At 47.0% G+C, this 14,931-nt stretch overlaps 1 protein-coding gene across 3 annotated transcripts in view; it reads left to right on the top strand.

Moving 5' to 3' along the window:
* Positions 1-14,931, top strand: part of SF3B3 (splicing factor 3b subunit 3) — a 702,426-nt gene that overhangs the window by 668,863 nt on the left and 18,632 nt on the right. For all 3 annotated transcript variants that reach the window (XM_069654935.1, XM_069654943.1, XM_069654952.1), the window contains exon 24: positions 8,092-8,235. In XM_069654935.1, the coding sequence (XP_069511036.1) occupies positions 8,092-8,235 (144 nt within the window). The remainder of the gene's footprint in view (positions 1-8,091; positions 8,236-14,931) is intronic.

Here is a 14,931-nt window from a genome sequence, read left to right as displayed (position 1 = left end):
TCGACCACAAGGAAGACGGCTGCACGGCTTGTCAGCTTCTTAAGCCGAAGACTTTAAAGGACCGCAGGGTCAAGAGGTGGGCGGCCTACGCCATGTCAAGGTCCGATTCCTCACCCGCCGCCGCAGAATGTGACGAGGAATGTGATAACCCGACATCCGTTTCGGAAGTCGTAGACCTCTAAGGAGCGCTCGCGCTCCTCGTCTGTCCCCGGCCCCGACAAGCTTGGCTCACGCCCTGCTTATGGGGATGAACACCCCGGCGACAATGACGCACACAAAAAACACTCCCATAAACTCATAATCCACGGCTCTTCTTCGTCGAAGACACCATCAGCGCCAACGGAGACGCAGGTTCCACCGGCGTCGTCCTCAGACCGTAAGTCTTAAGCCCCCCTCGCAACCGCAGACGTGACCAGCGACTGTGCTTTCCCCAGATAAGGGCGCTACCGCTAAACCGCCAGACGAAGTGCTCCGTCACAGAGCACCTGTCGCCGTAGAACATGCGACGCCCGTAACGTCAAGACCAGAGCCCTCCACAGACAGATTAGTCGTCGAGAGCCTGGCGAGGATCGTTTCCACCGATAGCCAGAGGCGGACGGCGAAAGATACGTCGAATACCGCTCAGAAGGCTAGACAAACGCTGAAAAGGCCGGAAGGAAGGCAGGAACTGCCCCCTTTATCTAAAGGGACTCCTAGCCTGCCAGAAGGCTTTTCAGACGGCGACGGAAACCTTTCTTCGACATTGGATAGGTCAAAGCGTTTTCAGGCCGAAACCCCTAATCCCCCCCTGCCCCCCCCCCCCCCACGACCGCTCAGGGGTACCTCATGAGACCCTGGAGAGACTCCAGTTCTGTATGGAGAGGTTTATGGAGACTCAAAACCTAAACCCCCCAAAAGTGCAAGAGAGGGACCTCAGGTGGACCCAACGGCTAAATTCCCTAGGCTGTTTAATCCCTCCCAAGAGGATGTAGATTTATATGACCTCACTGAAGAGGACCCCCACTTTCAGGAGGAGGACGAATTTTTAGGCAACGAAGAGGAACAAAACCTAGAGGAGGAGGGTTTTGAAGATAATCCAGATATAGGTGGGGGGGGGCTTCGGAGAAGACCCAGAGGAAGGTGCTTCACAGCCCTGGCAGTCCCCATCAGCGTTTTCGGACCCTGATGCCCTAAACCTGTCCCCCTCCCAAGGACTCACCTAATAGGAACACGTCACCTATAGACTATCAACCTACATTTAATGCACTACTACGCAAGGCAGCAGCGCATTTCGAAATAGACACTGGGGAGAGTTCTCCTGACATTGACTTTGTGGAGAAGGTAATCAAGGAGAAACCCCCTGTTAGCCAAACCATTCCCCTCCTCGCCTCAGTAAGGAGACAAATTATCCCTTCACTATCTACACCCGCGTTGGTCAGAGGGGTCAACCCGAGGATAGAAAAACTATTCAGTCCCTCTCCTTCAGACCCGTTGTACGTCAGGGGCCACTCTGTACCAGACTCCCTAGTGGTGACAAATGCAAGGAAAAAAGCAGGGGTCCCGCTGTCTACCAGCGAGGCACCACCAGATAGAGGGTAAAAAATTGTATGCCCTAGGGAAGAGGATCACAGCCTCAGCTGCTTTTTCCGCAAGGATTGCAAAAACCAACTCCTTACTAGCAAGTTACGCAGATGCACAATGGAGCAAGCTACGTAAGGACACCGAGGAGGTACCAGAACCCCTACGTACATGGCTTCTGGCCACGATTACTGAAGGGACCCTAGTCAACCAAAGCATTGTGAAAAACACACTGGATGCTGCAGAAACAGCTGGCCGTTCCCTAGTCCAAGGAATACTCCTCAAACGCCATGTCTGGCTGCGTAATTCGGGGTTTAAACCTGAAACACAAGCATCTCTAATCAACAAGCCTATAGAAGATGCCAACCTCTTTGGAAAGGTGGTTGATGAGTCACTAGAAACGGCAAAGAAAGAGTTTGCCACCATCAAAACCCTAGACCAGATTTGTAGGCCTCCTAACAAACGTGGCTATGGCAATAGGCGCTTTTTTCGAGGCCAACGCCAGCAGCAAAATCAGCAGCCTCAATACTCTGCAAACAACTGGTCCTCTAACCAAGGTACCAGTGGGCAATACAACCAGAGAGGACAACGCCGTGGCAAAGGGAGAGGTCGGGGTTCCACCCCTAGAGGTTCCCAAGCCACCAACGCCAAATGACTCGAAGATTCGGGTCCCCTCCCATGCATCGCCAGTTGGGGGCCGGTTAACATCCTTTCTTCCAGCATGGGAGGGAATAACATCAGACCGCTGGGTACTATCAACCATAGCCCGCGGCTACTGTATAGAATTCAACAGTTCCCCAATGTACAGACCCCCAAGGGGACGACGCATGACACCAGAACACCTCGCCATCCTTCTGCAAGAAGTGGACAAGCTACTGGAAAAAGGAGCTATAGAGGTTGTGCCTCTATCTCACGTAACGGAAGATATTTATTCAGTGTACTTCCTTGTACCCAAAAAGGACTTAACCATGCGCCCTGTATTAGATCTGCGCCCAGCGAACAAATTTGTCAAACCTCAAAAGTTTCGTATGGTGACCTTACAGGAAGTGATCCCCCTGCTATCACAAGGAGATTACATGACAACACTGGACATGAAATATGCATACTTTCATATTTTAATGTTGCCAGCGCACAGAAAATACCTCAGGTTCATGATAGAGGGCAAACACTACCAGTTCAGAGTGCTACCCTTCGGCATAGCGTCTGCACCAAGGGTATTCACGAAAGTAGGGGCAGCGGCCCACCTGCGCAGGTTGTCCATCCTAGTATACCCTTACCTCGACGATTGGCTCATAACAGTGGATTCTTACGAAACATGCTTCTCAAATACCCAAAAGACTATAGACCTTTTGTTCCAACTGGGCTTCTCCATCAACGAGAAGTCCAGCTTAGACCCCAGCCAGATCAAACAATTCCTAGGGGCTCTAATTCGAACAAAGGACGGCCTCGCCAACGAGAGGGTCCAAAACATGCTGTTTCAGATCCCTCAATATGTGGCCGGCCTAGAGGTGACGGTACGCAAAGCAATGCGCTTGCTAGGAATGATGGCGTCATGTATTTATTTGGTACCACACGCGCGCCTGCGCATGCGCCCAATGCAAAAGTGGCTCAACAGCCAGTGGTGTCAGGCCAGCGGACAATGGGACGATCTAGTGGTGGTCTCGCAGGCCTTGGTTCTCTCGCTACGGTGGTGGTCGAAGGAAAACCTGGTAATGGGGAAACCATTCGCCACCCCCGCAGTGCAAGCCACTCTAACCACAGACGCATCCCTCACAGGATGGGGGGGCTCACCTGTCCCATCAGACTGCTCAGAGTTTGGACTCCGAGCGTAGCATCCAAGCACATAAACTTACTGGAGCTACTGGCTGTGTTCAAGGCACTAAAAGCCTTCCAGGCACACCTACAAGGGAAGACAGTGATGGTCCTCACGGACAGCACCACAGCCATGTACTACCTCAACAAACAAGGCGGCACTCACTCTCCAGGACTGTCCAAGCTGTCCCAGAACATCTGGAAGTGGGCTCTCAGACACATGTTCCTACTGTCACAACATGTACCAGAGGAACTCAATCTGCTAGCAGACGAACTCCGCAGAGACTTCCCTCTGCCCTCAGAGTACGAAGGGCGTTTACACAAAGACATCGTCTTCGACGTTTTCACACAATGGGGATTCCCAGAAATAGACCTCTTCGCAACTCTGGAGAACTCACAATGCCAAGATTCTGCCTCCAGGTACCCCCAGAACCAATCCAAGGGGAACGGTCTATCGATTCCATGGTCAGGGAAATTTGTTTACGCTTTTCCCCCCCCCCCCCGACTCCCCTTCTCAACAAGATTGTGCACAAGATGCACCAGGAACAAGTTACCATGATACTAGTGGCCCCTATGTGGGCCCGGCAGCCATGGTTCGCTCACCTGATGGAGATGTCTCTATCTCCTCCAGTGAGACTTCCCTGCCCGTACAACATGCTGTCACAGGACAAGGGCAGGACACTGCATCCATGCCCTCAGACCATGAACTTAGCAGCCTGGCTCCTGAGATCATAGAATTCGGACATTTACAACTACGGCAGAGATACATGAACATCCTCAGGGAGGCTAGAAACTCTAACACTCGTCACTGTTATTCTAGCAAATGGAAGAGGTTTGTCATCTGTTGTAGAGGAAGAAACATCATCCCTGTTGACTGCTGTCCCACACAAATTGTTCTGTACCTGACCCATTTACTGGACTCGGGTCTAGTATTCAATTCTATTAAAGTCCACCTAGCGGCACTTTCTGCATACACCACTTCCCAACTTAGTGTCATGGTGGAAAGTCCCAGTTATTAAAGCCTTCATGGAGGGGGTAAAGAGAATACACCCTCCGATAGCAAACCCAGCTCCAGGCTGGGACCTTAATGTGGTACTTACCAGGCTCATGGGCTCACCCTTTGAACCCATGCACAAGGCAACTCTTAAAGACCTCACTCTTAAGACTGCCTTCCTAATAGCTACCACCTCCATTAGGAGAGTAAGTGAACTGCAGGCTCTTTCTGTTTTCGACCCCTTTGTAACGGTTCACAAAGATAAAGTGGTTCTACGCACACACCCGAGGTTTGCACCGAAATTCATCTCAAAATTCCATGTCAACCAGTCAATAGAACTACCAACGTTCTTTCAAAACCCTTCAAATTTGTGAGAAAAAAGCCTGCATACACTTGATGTGCGCAGAGCTGTCATGTTTTATATGGAAAGAACTAGACCACTGAGAAAGACTAATCAGTTCTTTGTCTTGGTGGCAGCAGGAAGAGAAGGAGATGCAGTCTCAAAGTCCACTATATCTTGTTCAATGCATCACTCTGTTTCTCTCTTGCTAAGAGAGAACTACCCTTCAAGCCAAGAGCACACTCTACTCGAGGCACTGGGGCATCCATAGCATTCATTGCAAATGTTCCCCTTGAGTCCATTTGCAAAGCGGCAACCTGGAGTTCTGTACACACCTTTACAAAACACTACTGTCTAGATGCCCACTCTAGATCTGATTCCCAGGTGGGACAAGCAGTATTAAGACATCTTTTCTCTACTGTTCCTTCTCACAACCCACCTCCAACTCCGGGTACTGCTCGCTAGTCTATGCACAGCATGTGATTCTAAGCAGATTAATAAACATCAGAAGACAATGCATTACTTACCGTAAAAGCATTTCTGATGGTTGCATCTGCTTAGATTCACATGCGCCCACCCTTCCTCCCCGCTCGGATGGAAGGAAATAGACATCTTTTTATATCTCTTTTCTGTACTCACGTCTAGAAGGCTCTCTCAGGGCAGAAAAAATACAGAGGGACCTCGACGCGTGAGGGATTGTGGGTACACCGCACGTCACTATAGGGATAGTGTTACAGACACGCCTTGTCGACGTCCCCTTTTCGACTACGAAAAACAAAATGCAATACTCTGCAGTGACCACTGGATGTCGGACCTATGCACAGCATGTGACTAAGCAGATACAACCATCAGAAATGCTTTTACGGTAATTAATGCATTGTCATACCGAATTACTTTGTGGTTGTGCGTAATTACTAATTGTGTAGTAGATCTGTCAAACTCCCGTTACAATTGTGCGCGTTCAGCAACTACCAATTAAGAAGTGGCCTTTTGAAAGTATTGTAAAGTATACCCATGTGTTTTGGTTTATTGTACTTTTAACAGTGCCTCTTGGGTAAATATAATCTATATTTTAATATAAATGTATGTGTAAGTGTTTCTTTGATGTGCATTTCTGGCTAGATTCAGTGTACTTACCTACAGCTCACATCTTCCTCTTAAGAAGAGCCTGATTGCTCTGCCACTCTACCATGGTCCTTGAGTAATACAGACGATACTGATTTAGTTTAGTTTATTATTTGTATAGCGCCGCCTGGCCCTGTGGCATCCAGGCGCTTGAGATGAATACAACAAGATTAATACAACAGTACAATATGATAAAATATGGTCTTAGGGGACCAGTAACAGAGATTGAGGGAGTTATCAATCAGTTTCAATTACAGATAGTTACATATATGGTATAGCATGGTCAAGGTGGATGAGAGCAATACATTTGGGACATTATCACGCAGTTAGAGGTAATGTACAGACCGATTTACATATTTACAAATTTACAGTCTTGGTGCATGATAGTAAGGTAGGGCTAGGCAGTCTACGTTTCTTTGGATAGAAGCCATGTTTTGGTGTTGTCTAAATCTGTGAAAGGACGGTTCTGATCTGATAGTTTGGGATCTACAAACCAATGGGATAGCTTACTAAAGTCTTGCCTCCAAGCGGGACTTTCGGAAAACTCCCCTAACACTAACAAAGAAAAACCACACAAGAAATGACGAAGAAAGAAGCCACCATGTTAGAACATAGGTGATCCTATTGCGCACAACCGAGACTGTGAATACAGTCTGTGGTAAAAAAATAATAATAATAGTTGGTAGAACACATCCATTGCCCCAGCCATAACTGTAGGGTTGTCGCTTTGACTAGAAAGTCCTTCATTCCTATCTAGGATTACAACAGATTTTCACCTGTGACAAAAGTTAGTATTACCTACTTTTTACCCACCACCTCATCCTGGCAAGGAAGAGTAAAGTTTACACAGACTTGACCCGAGAAGGACTCTGATTTTCTACATTTCAAGGATGTCCGTTTCATTTAGATGACCAACTGTTTATAGGTTGTACTGGTCATAGACTGGGACAGGCTGTAACTAAACAAACCTTGTCCGGATGGATTATTTTAGCTATTACTGATTGCTATAGACTTTCCGGGACAGATCCCCCCCCCCCCCCTCCAACCCCCCACCCCGCAGAAGGCTTGAGCCCATTCCACTAGGTGTATGGCAGAGTTCTGAGCCACGCCGCCAGCCTACTGTGACCATTCTTCACTGTTTATTTGGACAACCTGTGGCAGATTTCGCAATCTGCTTCCCTGTGATCCGGATGGAGACATTAGAGGCACTGGAGGTGTTTGCCCTCTACAAACACCATCCGCAGCTGGAGCAAAGCTTGAAAAGGGAGCTTCCCTCCTTCTCCTCCGACATAGTCCAGAGTGCGGAGTTTGCCCGATGGCCTTCTAGAATGTTGGATGAAACTTCAACGTTTCTTGCCCTTGAGGGGCATTGAAATTCACTGAATAACTGTTCCCCCGCTCGTCGGCCGATGAAGAGAAAGAGCACACAGGCTCTGTTTGACAAAAATGTAACGTTTTACTGAAAAAGCATGAAAAACGTAGATCAGCTCACAGAGCAAAACACAAGGACTCCCAACACTGGAAAGTGCGGTAAAAATCTGAAGATGGCTGCCAGAGGAGGGGCTTGGGGAGAAGGCAGTCATTGGCTCGGGGCAGTATGACCAAGAGCTCAGTGATTGCTGTAGAGGGGAAATACAGTTTGTAAGCGAAAGTTTAACTGGTTTTTCTTTTACTGAGGATTCCCGGCCTGACAACAGGTAATATTCATTAGCATGTGAATCCATGCCAGACCCTTACTAGAGAAAAATAGTTACAGGTAAGTAACTAACTTGTTCTTTCTTCAGTAATTCTGCATCAAAATCTACTGAGTTCCAGCTGCCTCTCTGGTGCTTCCTGGGATGCTAGATCAACCGCCTTAAATTGTTCTAGCCTAATGCTAGCATGACAAGCTTATCCATTTAATGGGATTTTGTAATTTTTTCCTTTTTTCATTGTTAACGTGGAGGGCAATCCATTATTTTTTAAACCGCAGGAGTGCGCTTCTCAATTTTAATTTATTGTAGTAATGATTGGCTATTAATAAAAGGGTTTTTCCTACAGTAAAGTGTTGCGACCCTATGCACAGACAGATTTTCAGTGTTTATAAATTAAATTGAGGACCATGATGGAGAACTCGGAATACAACTAACTTACTTTTCCTGCATCCATGAACTTTTAATCTTTGTGAGGAGTGAGACTTTGATGTGCACAAGAGATTGACTGCAATAAAAGATTTAATTAATATGGCTTCCATCTTCAGTATTTTGCATTTGTGTTCTTCCAGGCGGAGGTGGTGATGAATTATCATGTCGGCGAGACAGTCTTGTCATTACAGAAGACCACATTGATTCCCGGTGGATCGGAGTCCCTTGTGTACACCACTTTGTCAGGAGGCATTGGTATTCTGGTGCCATTTACATCTCATGAGGTGAGGAATAAACATAGGTCAAAACATTTGTATTGGTTTATCTTGAAGCTTCCTTATCTGCTTGTTGGGTAAAGATTTGGGTTAGTACCCTTTGGGGTGCACTACAACAACCTTAGCCTCCTGGTAATAGGAACCCAACCTTTGGTATAAGTCTGTACTACACAGGCTGGTAGTGTGGTTGAGCAGCCAGGCTTATCTCAAGATGGGTCAATGTGAGCAGTAGGGTAGTTACACAAAGATTCACAGTGACAAGTATCCAAATACACACTTGCTCTCAGGGTTTCTTGATTAAACAATTATTTATTTAACTGTCAGTTTGAATAAGCCTTCAGAAGGGGCAATAATAGTAACACACACATACACTCCACAATAAGCACTCTTAGTTTCTCTAAATCGGCAAATAGCCATTGGGGATGGCACACACACGTCCTACACCCTCAGGTGACTTAAATAGCTAGGACACTGTGGACATTAATATATTAATAGAAGAGTCATTCAGGGAGCCAGGCAAATGTCAATGTCAATTGGGCAAAAGTCTAGGTGAGCTGAAGCACTTCTTGCTAGTAAGTAAAAATCTTGAACATTGTTTTAGAAGTCTTTGTTGAAAAAGAAGAATCCATGTAGGGCCACACGCTGTTAGGCTTGTGAGTAGTAGAAGATGCAAACAACTCTACAGAGTAACCAAGACAAGTCTCAACTGAGAACAAGCAAGGCTACACAACAAGAGGTAAGTTCTCTTAGACCGTACAGTACCTTGGGTTAGAAGAAAAAGGTGGCAGATGACTTCTGTTCCTGTGCAGCTCTGCAGATCCTGTTGTCCCTGGGCCTCAGTCGTGGGGACAAGAGGGAGGACTTCTGGGGGCTACTGCACTGCAGTGGGACGGTCACCGACACCAACCAACAATCTTCAAACAAGTGGCACTTCGGTGTTTCAGCTTCTCGAGTTTACTGCAAATAGCACTACCGTGGTTCCTGGCTGTCGAGATGGGCTTTCCTTGCATCTGGGGTATAGCACTCTGTTGAGGTGGCTCAGGCTCGGTCAGTCCTGCTTCCTGGGAGTCCAGAGAATCTTCATGGAACTCTTGGCCAGCTTAAAAGTGATGCACTCCGAATCTGGTGTTCCTCTCCCTGGCACTTCGGTTCCTGCAGCAGCAAGGAAGTACAGCCAGCTCCGAGAGGATGTCCAGACGAGTTCACTTTGGAGTTGATTGGTCCCACCAACTCAAGGAGAGAAGTCGTCCTTGCAGGGCTTCTCTAGTCGAGATGAATTCGGAACTTCAGCACAGCAGCAGGTCTTCACCGGGCAAACCAACGTTCCAGGAGTTGCAGCAGGCGTCTCTTCCAAGTTCTTATTCAGATTCCTTCGTCCAGTGGTCGACTCTGCCTTCCAAGACAAATAGCCTCACCTTTTATGCAGGTTTCTCCCATTCATTCCAGCCTAGCTGCCAGTCAAACTGCAGGGTGTCTGTCCTTGCCGGAGAGCCAGCCGGCCAATCACCTTTGGGTGCATTCCTATAACCAAGGGGGTTAAGCACGGAGTTTCGGGCACCTCCCTCACTTCCTGCCCCTATCATATTGGAGCCAGAGGCGGGCTTCACTCGTGAATCCTGCCAAAGATAAACCGAACAAAGGGACCAAACCTGGTTTGGTGCGCAGAGAAAATCTCAAGAAGTACCTTTCCACAGAGAAATGGCAAAAATAGACGACCGGGGACATTTTGACAAAAATGGCACCCAAGGTTGCTTTACTGCAGCTGCTAAAGTAGCCCACGGTAACTACCCACAACGGTAGTAAAAAGTAAACCACTGCCACCAGCTATTAATCACAGAAAGGGTCAAATAAAATTGTTACATGAGAAGCTAGACAGAGGAATACTAAGTAACCCCTCCAGTACCCTATTGTAAGATAGCGTGCGCTTGGTCTAGAAAGTTACAAAGGTAAGTAAAGTCAATTTCACTTTACTGCTCTTGGAAACAGTAGTTTATCCAAGAGAAGGTATTTAAACCTTTGGGGAAATCTGAAAGACTTCCCTGTGCCACTGCACTGAATGTGCTGTGTGCTACAAGGTAAAAAGATTCCTATGGAGTTTGTCAGACTCCAAAAACGAAAAGAAAGTGTTCAAATCACATAAAAATACACGAGAGAGTGGGAAAGAGAGTCTCACTCTCCCGGTAAAAATGAAAAAGTCCTAGAGTCCAGCAAAAGAGCTGGATTAGCACATTTCTGAGAATTCTCCCTAACACTTGTCCTCCCCAGACTAAGAGACAGGAAGATTTAATCCACCCCTGGATGAATCTCCTTACTGCAGTCAGTCATACTTTCTGGAGAGACCAACAGCATTTTGGTGATTACACCCTGACCTGTGTTCTATGGTAAAATCAAACACCTGTAGGCTGATAGCCCATCTTAACAATTTAGGATTTTCCCCCTTCATCTGCATTAACCATCTCAAGGGTTTGTAGTCTGTTTGAATTACAAAAGTAGATCCATACATGTATGATCTAAACTTCTTCAAAGACCACACAATGGCAAAACATTCACGTTCTATGGTTGCCCACCTTGTTTCAGGGTCCTTCAGATTCCTACTGATGAAGCAGATTGGATGTTCCCTGCCTTTCTCATCCAGCTGATTCAGACTGCACCTATACTTGTATTGGAAGCGTCAGTTTGTACAATAAATGATTGGTTGTAGTCCAGAGCTCTCAAGACTGGAGCTTGACAAAGGGCTTTCTTAAGTCTCATTCCACCGGACCACCTTGGGGAATTTGGGTGAGGTGATCACATTTAAGGGAAAAGCTATAGTCCGATAGTTCTCTAAGAAGTTCCTATAGTACCCTGTGAGACCTAAGAAGGCTCTTGCCTGGGTTTGAGTAGTAGGAGTGGCCCAGTCTTATGCAGCTTGTACTTTGCTAGGCAATGGCCTTATTTCACCTCCTCCTACCTCATGTCCAAGGTAGACCCCTTTACTCGGACCAATTTGACATTTACTTGCTTTTATGGTCAGATTGGCCTGCTCAAGAGCCTGCAAACATATCCTTAGGTGGTCAATATGTTCTTTCCAAGTAGGGCTGAACACTGCAATGTCATCCAAGTATGCCATGCAGAAGTCCTCCATACCATTCAGAACATGATTTACCATCCTTTGGAATGTAGCAGGTGCATTTTTTTAATCTAAAAGGCATAACCTTCAACTGGTAGAGGCCTCCTGGGGTTGAAAATGCAGTTTTCTCCTTGACATGGTCAGCTATTTGCCAATAGCCTCAGGTTAGGTTAAATGTACTGAGGAACTTGGCTGAATCAAGTTTGTCCACTAGCTCATCTGTCCTAGGTAAAGGATGGGCCTCAGTCGTGGTGACTGCATTAAGAGCTCTATAGTCCACACAGAATCTCGTCTCTTTGGATCGTGCCTTTGGCACTTGTACAATAGGAGTAGACCATGAACTTGTAGATGGCTCAGTAACCCCAAGATTAAGCATCTTGGTGACCTCTTCCATTATGTGGGTTCTTACATGGTGTGACATTCTGTAACCCCTGCTTTTGACCGGGAGACAGTCACCAGTGAGTATATCGTGCTGGCCGCAAGGGGTCAAGCCTGGTGATGGTGAAAACAGAGGGGCAAACTGATTTAACATGATTTTGTGCTCCTGTTGTTCCATAGTCCGATCAGAAGAGAGGTTAACTCCTATCTTTCCATCTAAAGGTTGTCCCCTGAGGAGGTCAGGTAGAGGTTCACTGTCTTCCTCCTGAGCAGAGGCTAGAAGCAAAGCTCCCAGTTCTGGTCTAGAGACATAGGCCTTTGAGCGGTTGGTGTGGAAGACCCTGGGGGCCCTCCTTGGGATTGCCTAGGTCCACCAAATAATTGCTTCAAACTTGAAGGGTCCAATCCACTTGTCCTGTGAGGCCCTCTGCCTTTTATGTACCTTAACTAGAACTAACTGGTCTTGAGTATAGTCAACCATGTTGGCCTTCTGGTCATGCCATGTTTCACCAAAGCCTGACCTGCTTATCAGAAGCTTCTGTCATCATGCAAGTCATTCTCCTTCGGAGACCTAACACGTAGTCAGTGACTCTCACTGGTTTCAGGGAGGGAGTACTCTCCAACCCTTCCTTGATTGGGACCAATAGACCTCTAACCAGATGACCATAGAGGAGCTCAAAAGGGGCTGAAGCCAACCCCTTCCTGGGGGGTTTCTCTATAAGCAAAGAGAATGGCAGTATATGGTCCCACTTTCTTCTAAGTGGTTCTTCTAAGGCACCTATCATGTTCTTCATAGTTCTGTTAAACCGCTCCACCAACCCATTGGTTTGGGGATGGTAGGCTGCTGAGAACTTGTAGGTCACTCCAGTTTTTCCACATGGCTTGCATGTAGTGGGACATCAAATGTGTCCCCTTGTCTGAGATAACCTTGTAAGGAAACCCAACCCTGGTAGAAATACCAAGGAGGGCCTTAGCCACTGCCTGAGCAGTAACAGTCCTCATAGGTGTGGCTTTAATATACCTGGTGGCATGGTCCACCACAACCAATATAAATCGGTTGTCTGAAGATGTGGGATGGTCTAAGGTACCAACAATGTCAATCCCTACACTCTCAGAAGGGACTCCCACCACTTGGAGAGGCACCAAAGGTGCCACATTCTTGTCAGAATTCTGGCAGGAGTGGAGCCAAGTGTCACAGCTTTTACAGTACTTATTTACATCAGACCCCGTCTTAGGCCAGTTGAAATATAGAGAAATCCTTTCCTTGGTCTTCCCCTTTCCTTGGTCTTCTTAAAACTTAAGTGGCCAGCCAAAGGAATCTCGTGGGCGATCTGTAGAAACTGGGGTCTCACTTCCTGAGGCACTATAAGTCTTCTGTAGTCCCCTAGGGTAGACTCTATAGGCCCGCTGTAGAGGAGGCCATTCTCCCAGTACAGCCTGTGCTTCCCTGGGTATTGCCCTTCCAGCTAAGAAGCTGCCTGTTGGCAAAGTTCTTCAAGGGTAGGACACTCTCTTTGACCTCTGCTGAAGTCTGTCCTACAGGGGCCACCTTTTGCAAGCAAAGGCTACAGCTCAGGATTGTCTTTTAGGATCCAAATCTCCAACAGGGGGAAGGGCTTCTTTCAGCTCTGAGTCATCAGTAGCTAATTCACCATCTTCTGGTTGAACCTCACACTCCACCTCAGCTGGTGTAGGAGTCACTGGTGTGACTTGGGACTGTCCTCCCAGGGATGTCCTGGTATTGTGCTCAGGAGTGCTACTTTTCTTCTGTCCCGAGACCTTGGATTTCCCCTTTGTCTCTTTCTTCCTGGAACCAGAAGGTTGTTCCTCCTGTGGACTGGGAGTTATAGGCTTCTCTATAACTTCCAATTGAGTCATTCAAAGTGAGCTCTATGGCCTTCCTAGTCTGCTCCTGCTACCTTTTACTGGGAGGCCTGGGGGTGCTTGATACAATCCAAGATCGTTCCCCAACAGGACTCTCCCAGGCACCTCATGTTGTACAATGATAGGTATTCTGTCATATTGTTGCATTTGATGAGAGCTGGTAGTATTGGAAGCATCTGGATGGGGCCTCCAGCAAGTTTAGTGGGGCCTTTGGGTGCCTTAGGAACATCCTTGGGTTTGAAAAAGGTTTCATCCACCACTGTAATGCTTGCCCCAGTGTGTCTAATGCCAGGTGATTCCTAACCATTCACAAGTACACAGTCCTTGTGTAAAGTTCTTTGGTATGATCTGGAATGGAGTTAAACACATCTAAGTTCTGCTGTTCCCACAGACCCAGGGATACTAAAACACAGGCAGAGACTCCAATGGGGTCCTCAGCCAGTAGATGATTTTCCACTTGCCAGATGTACTTCTCCCTCAGGGATGAAGGCTAAGGAGGCAGTGTGGACCCCTGAAGGTTACCCTTGCATCTGGGATCCATGTTCACATGGTCAGTTGACACACAAGCATAACATTTTCCAAAAGTTTTGACAAATGGGGGTCTTCTGCTGACCTCCCTCTGGTTTAGCACCAGAGGTTTCACTAGACTGACCTTGTTTCCCAAATGGCTTACCATTCTTCTTTTTGTGGCCCTCTTTTGGATGGGAGGTTTTAGAATTCTCTTGGCACCTTTCTTGTGCTGCTTCCCCTATCCTTCTTGTGAGTGGCCCCAGAATCCTTGTGAGTGGCCCTGTTGGCAACCCACATGTCAGCAGCCTTTGCTAACTTCTTGGATCAATCTCTTTAGAGTCAACCAAGTGTTGTCTCAGCTCAGGAGAGCAGGCATAAAAAATAAATTCCAACAAAAATAGATCTCATTCCTTCAAAAGAATTCACTTTAAACTTATTGCGCTCAGTCGCCAATTCTTGACCCCCACCAACTGCATCGCACTAGCCAGGGCCTTGATCTTATCAAGGCTTGACTATTACAACATATTTATTACTCGGCACCTCCAACTCAAACCTCAACAAATTACAACTTATACAAAACAAAACCTTTCGAGCCGCCCTCGGAATAAGAAAATCTGACCACATCTCCAAAACCAGAAGAGAGCACCACTGGCTACCCATCAAAGATAGTCATCTTCAAAGCCTTGTGTATCGCCTTCAAATGCCTCCATAAAAATGCTCCCATCTACTTAAACCATGCTATTGCCAAAAAAGAAATCACCAGATCCCTAAGATCCAACAACCATTCACTCTTAGCAATACCCCGTTACAAAAACACTAGAGCA

Source organism: Ambystoma mexicanum, chromosome 1p, assembly GCF_040938575.1.
Source record: "Ambystoma mexicanum isolate Mex_15411 chromosome 1p, UKY_AmexF1_1, whole genome shotgun sequence".
In the NCBI taxonomy this organism is placed as follows: Eukaryota; Metazoa; Chordata; class Amphibia; order Caudata; family Ambystomatidae; genus Ambystoma; species Ambystoma mexicanum.
The sequence above is the reverse complement of the archived record's forward strand: the minus strand, read 5'-3'. Positions and strand labels throughout refer to the sequence as shown.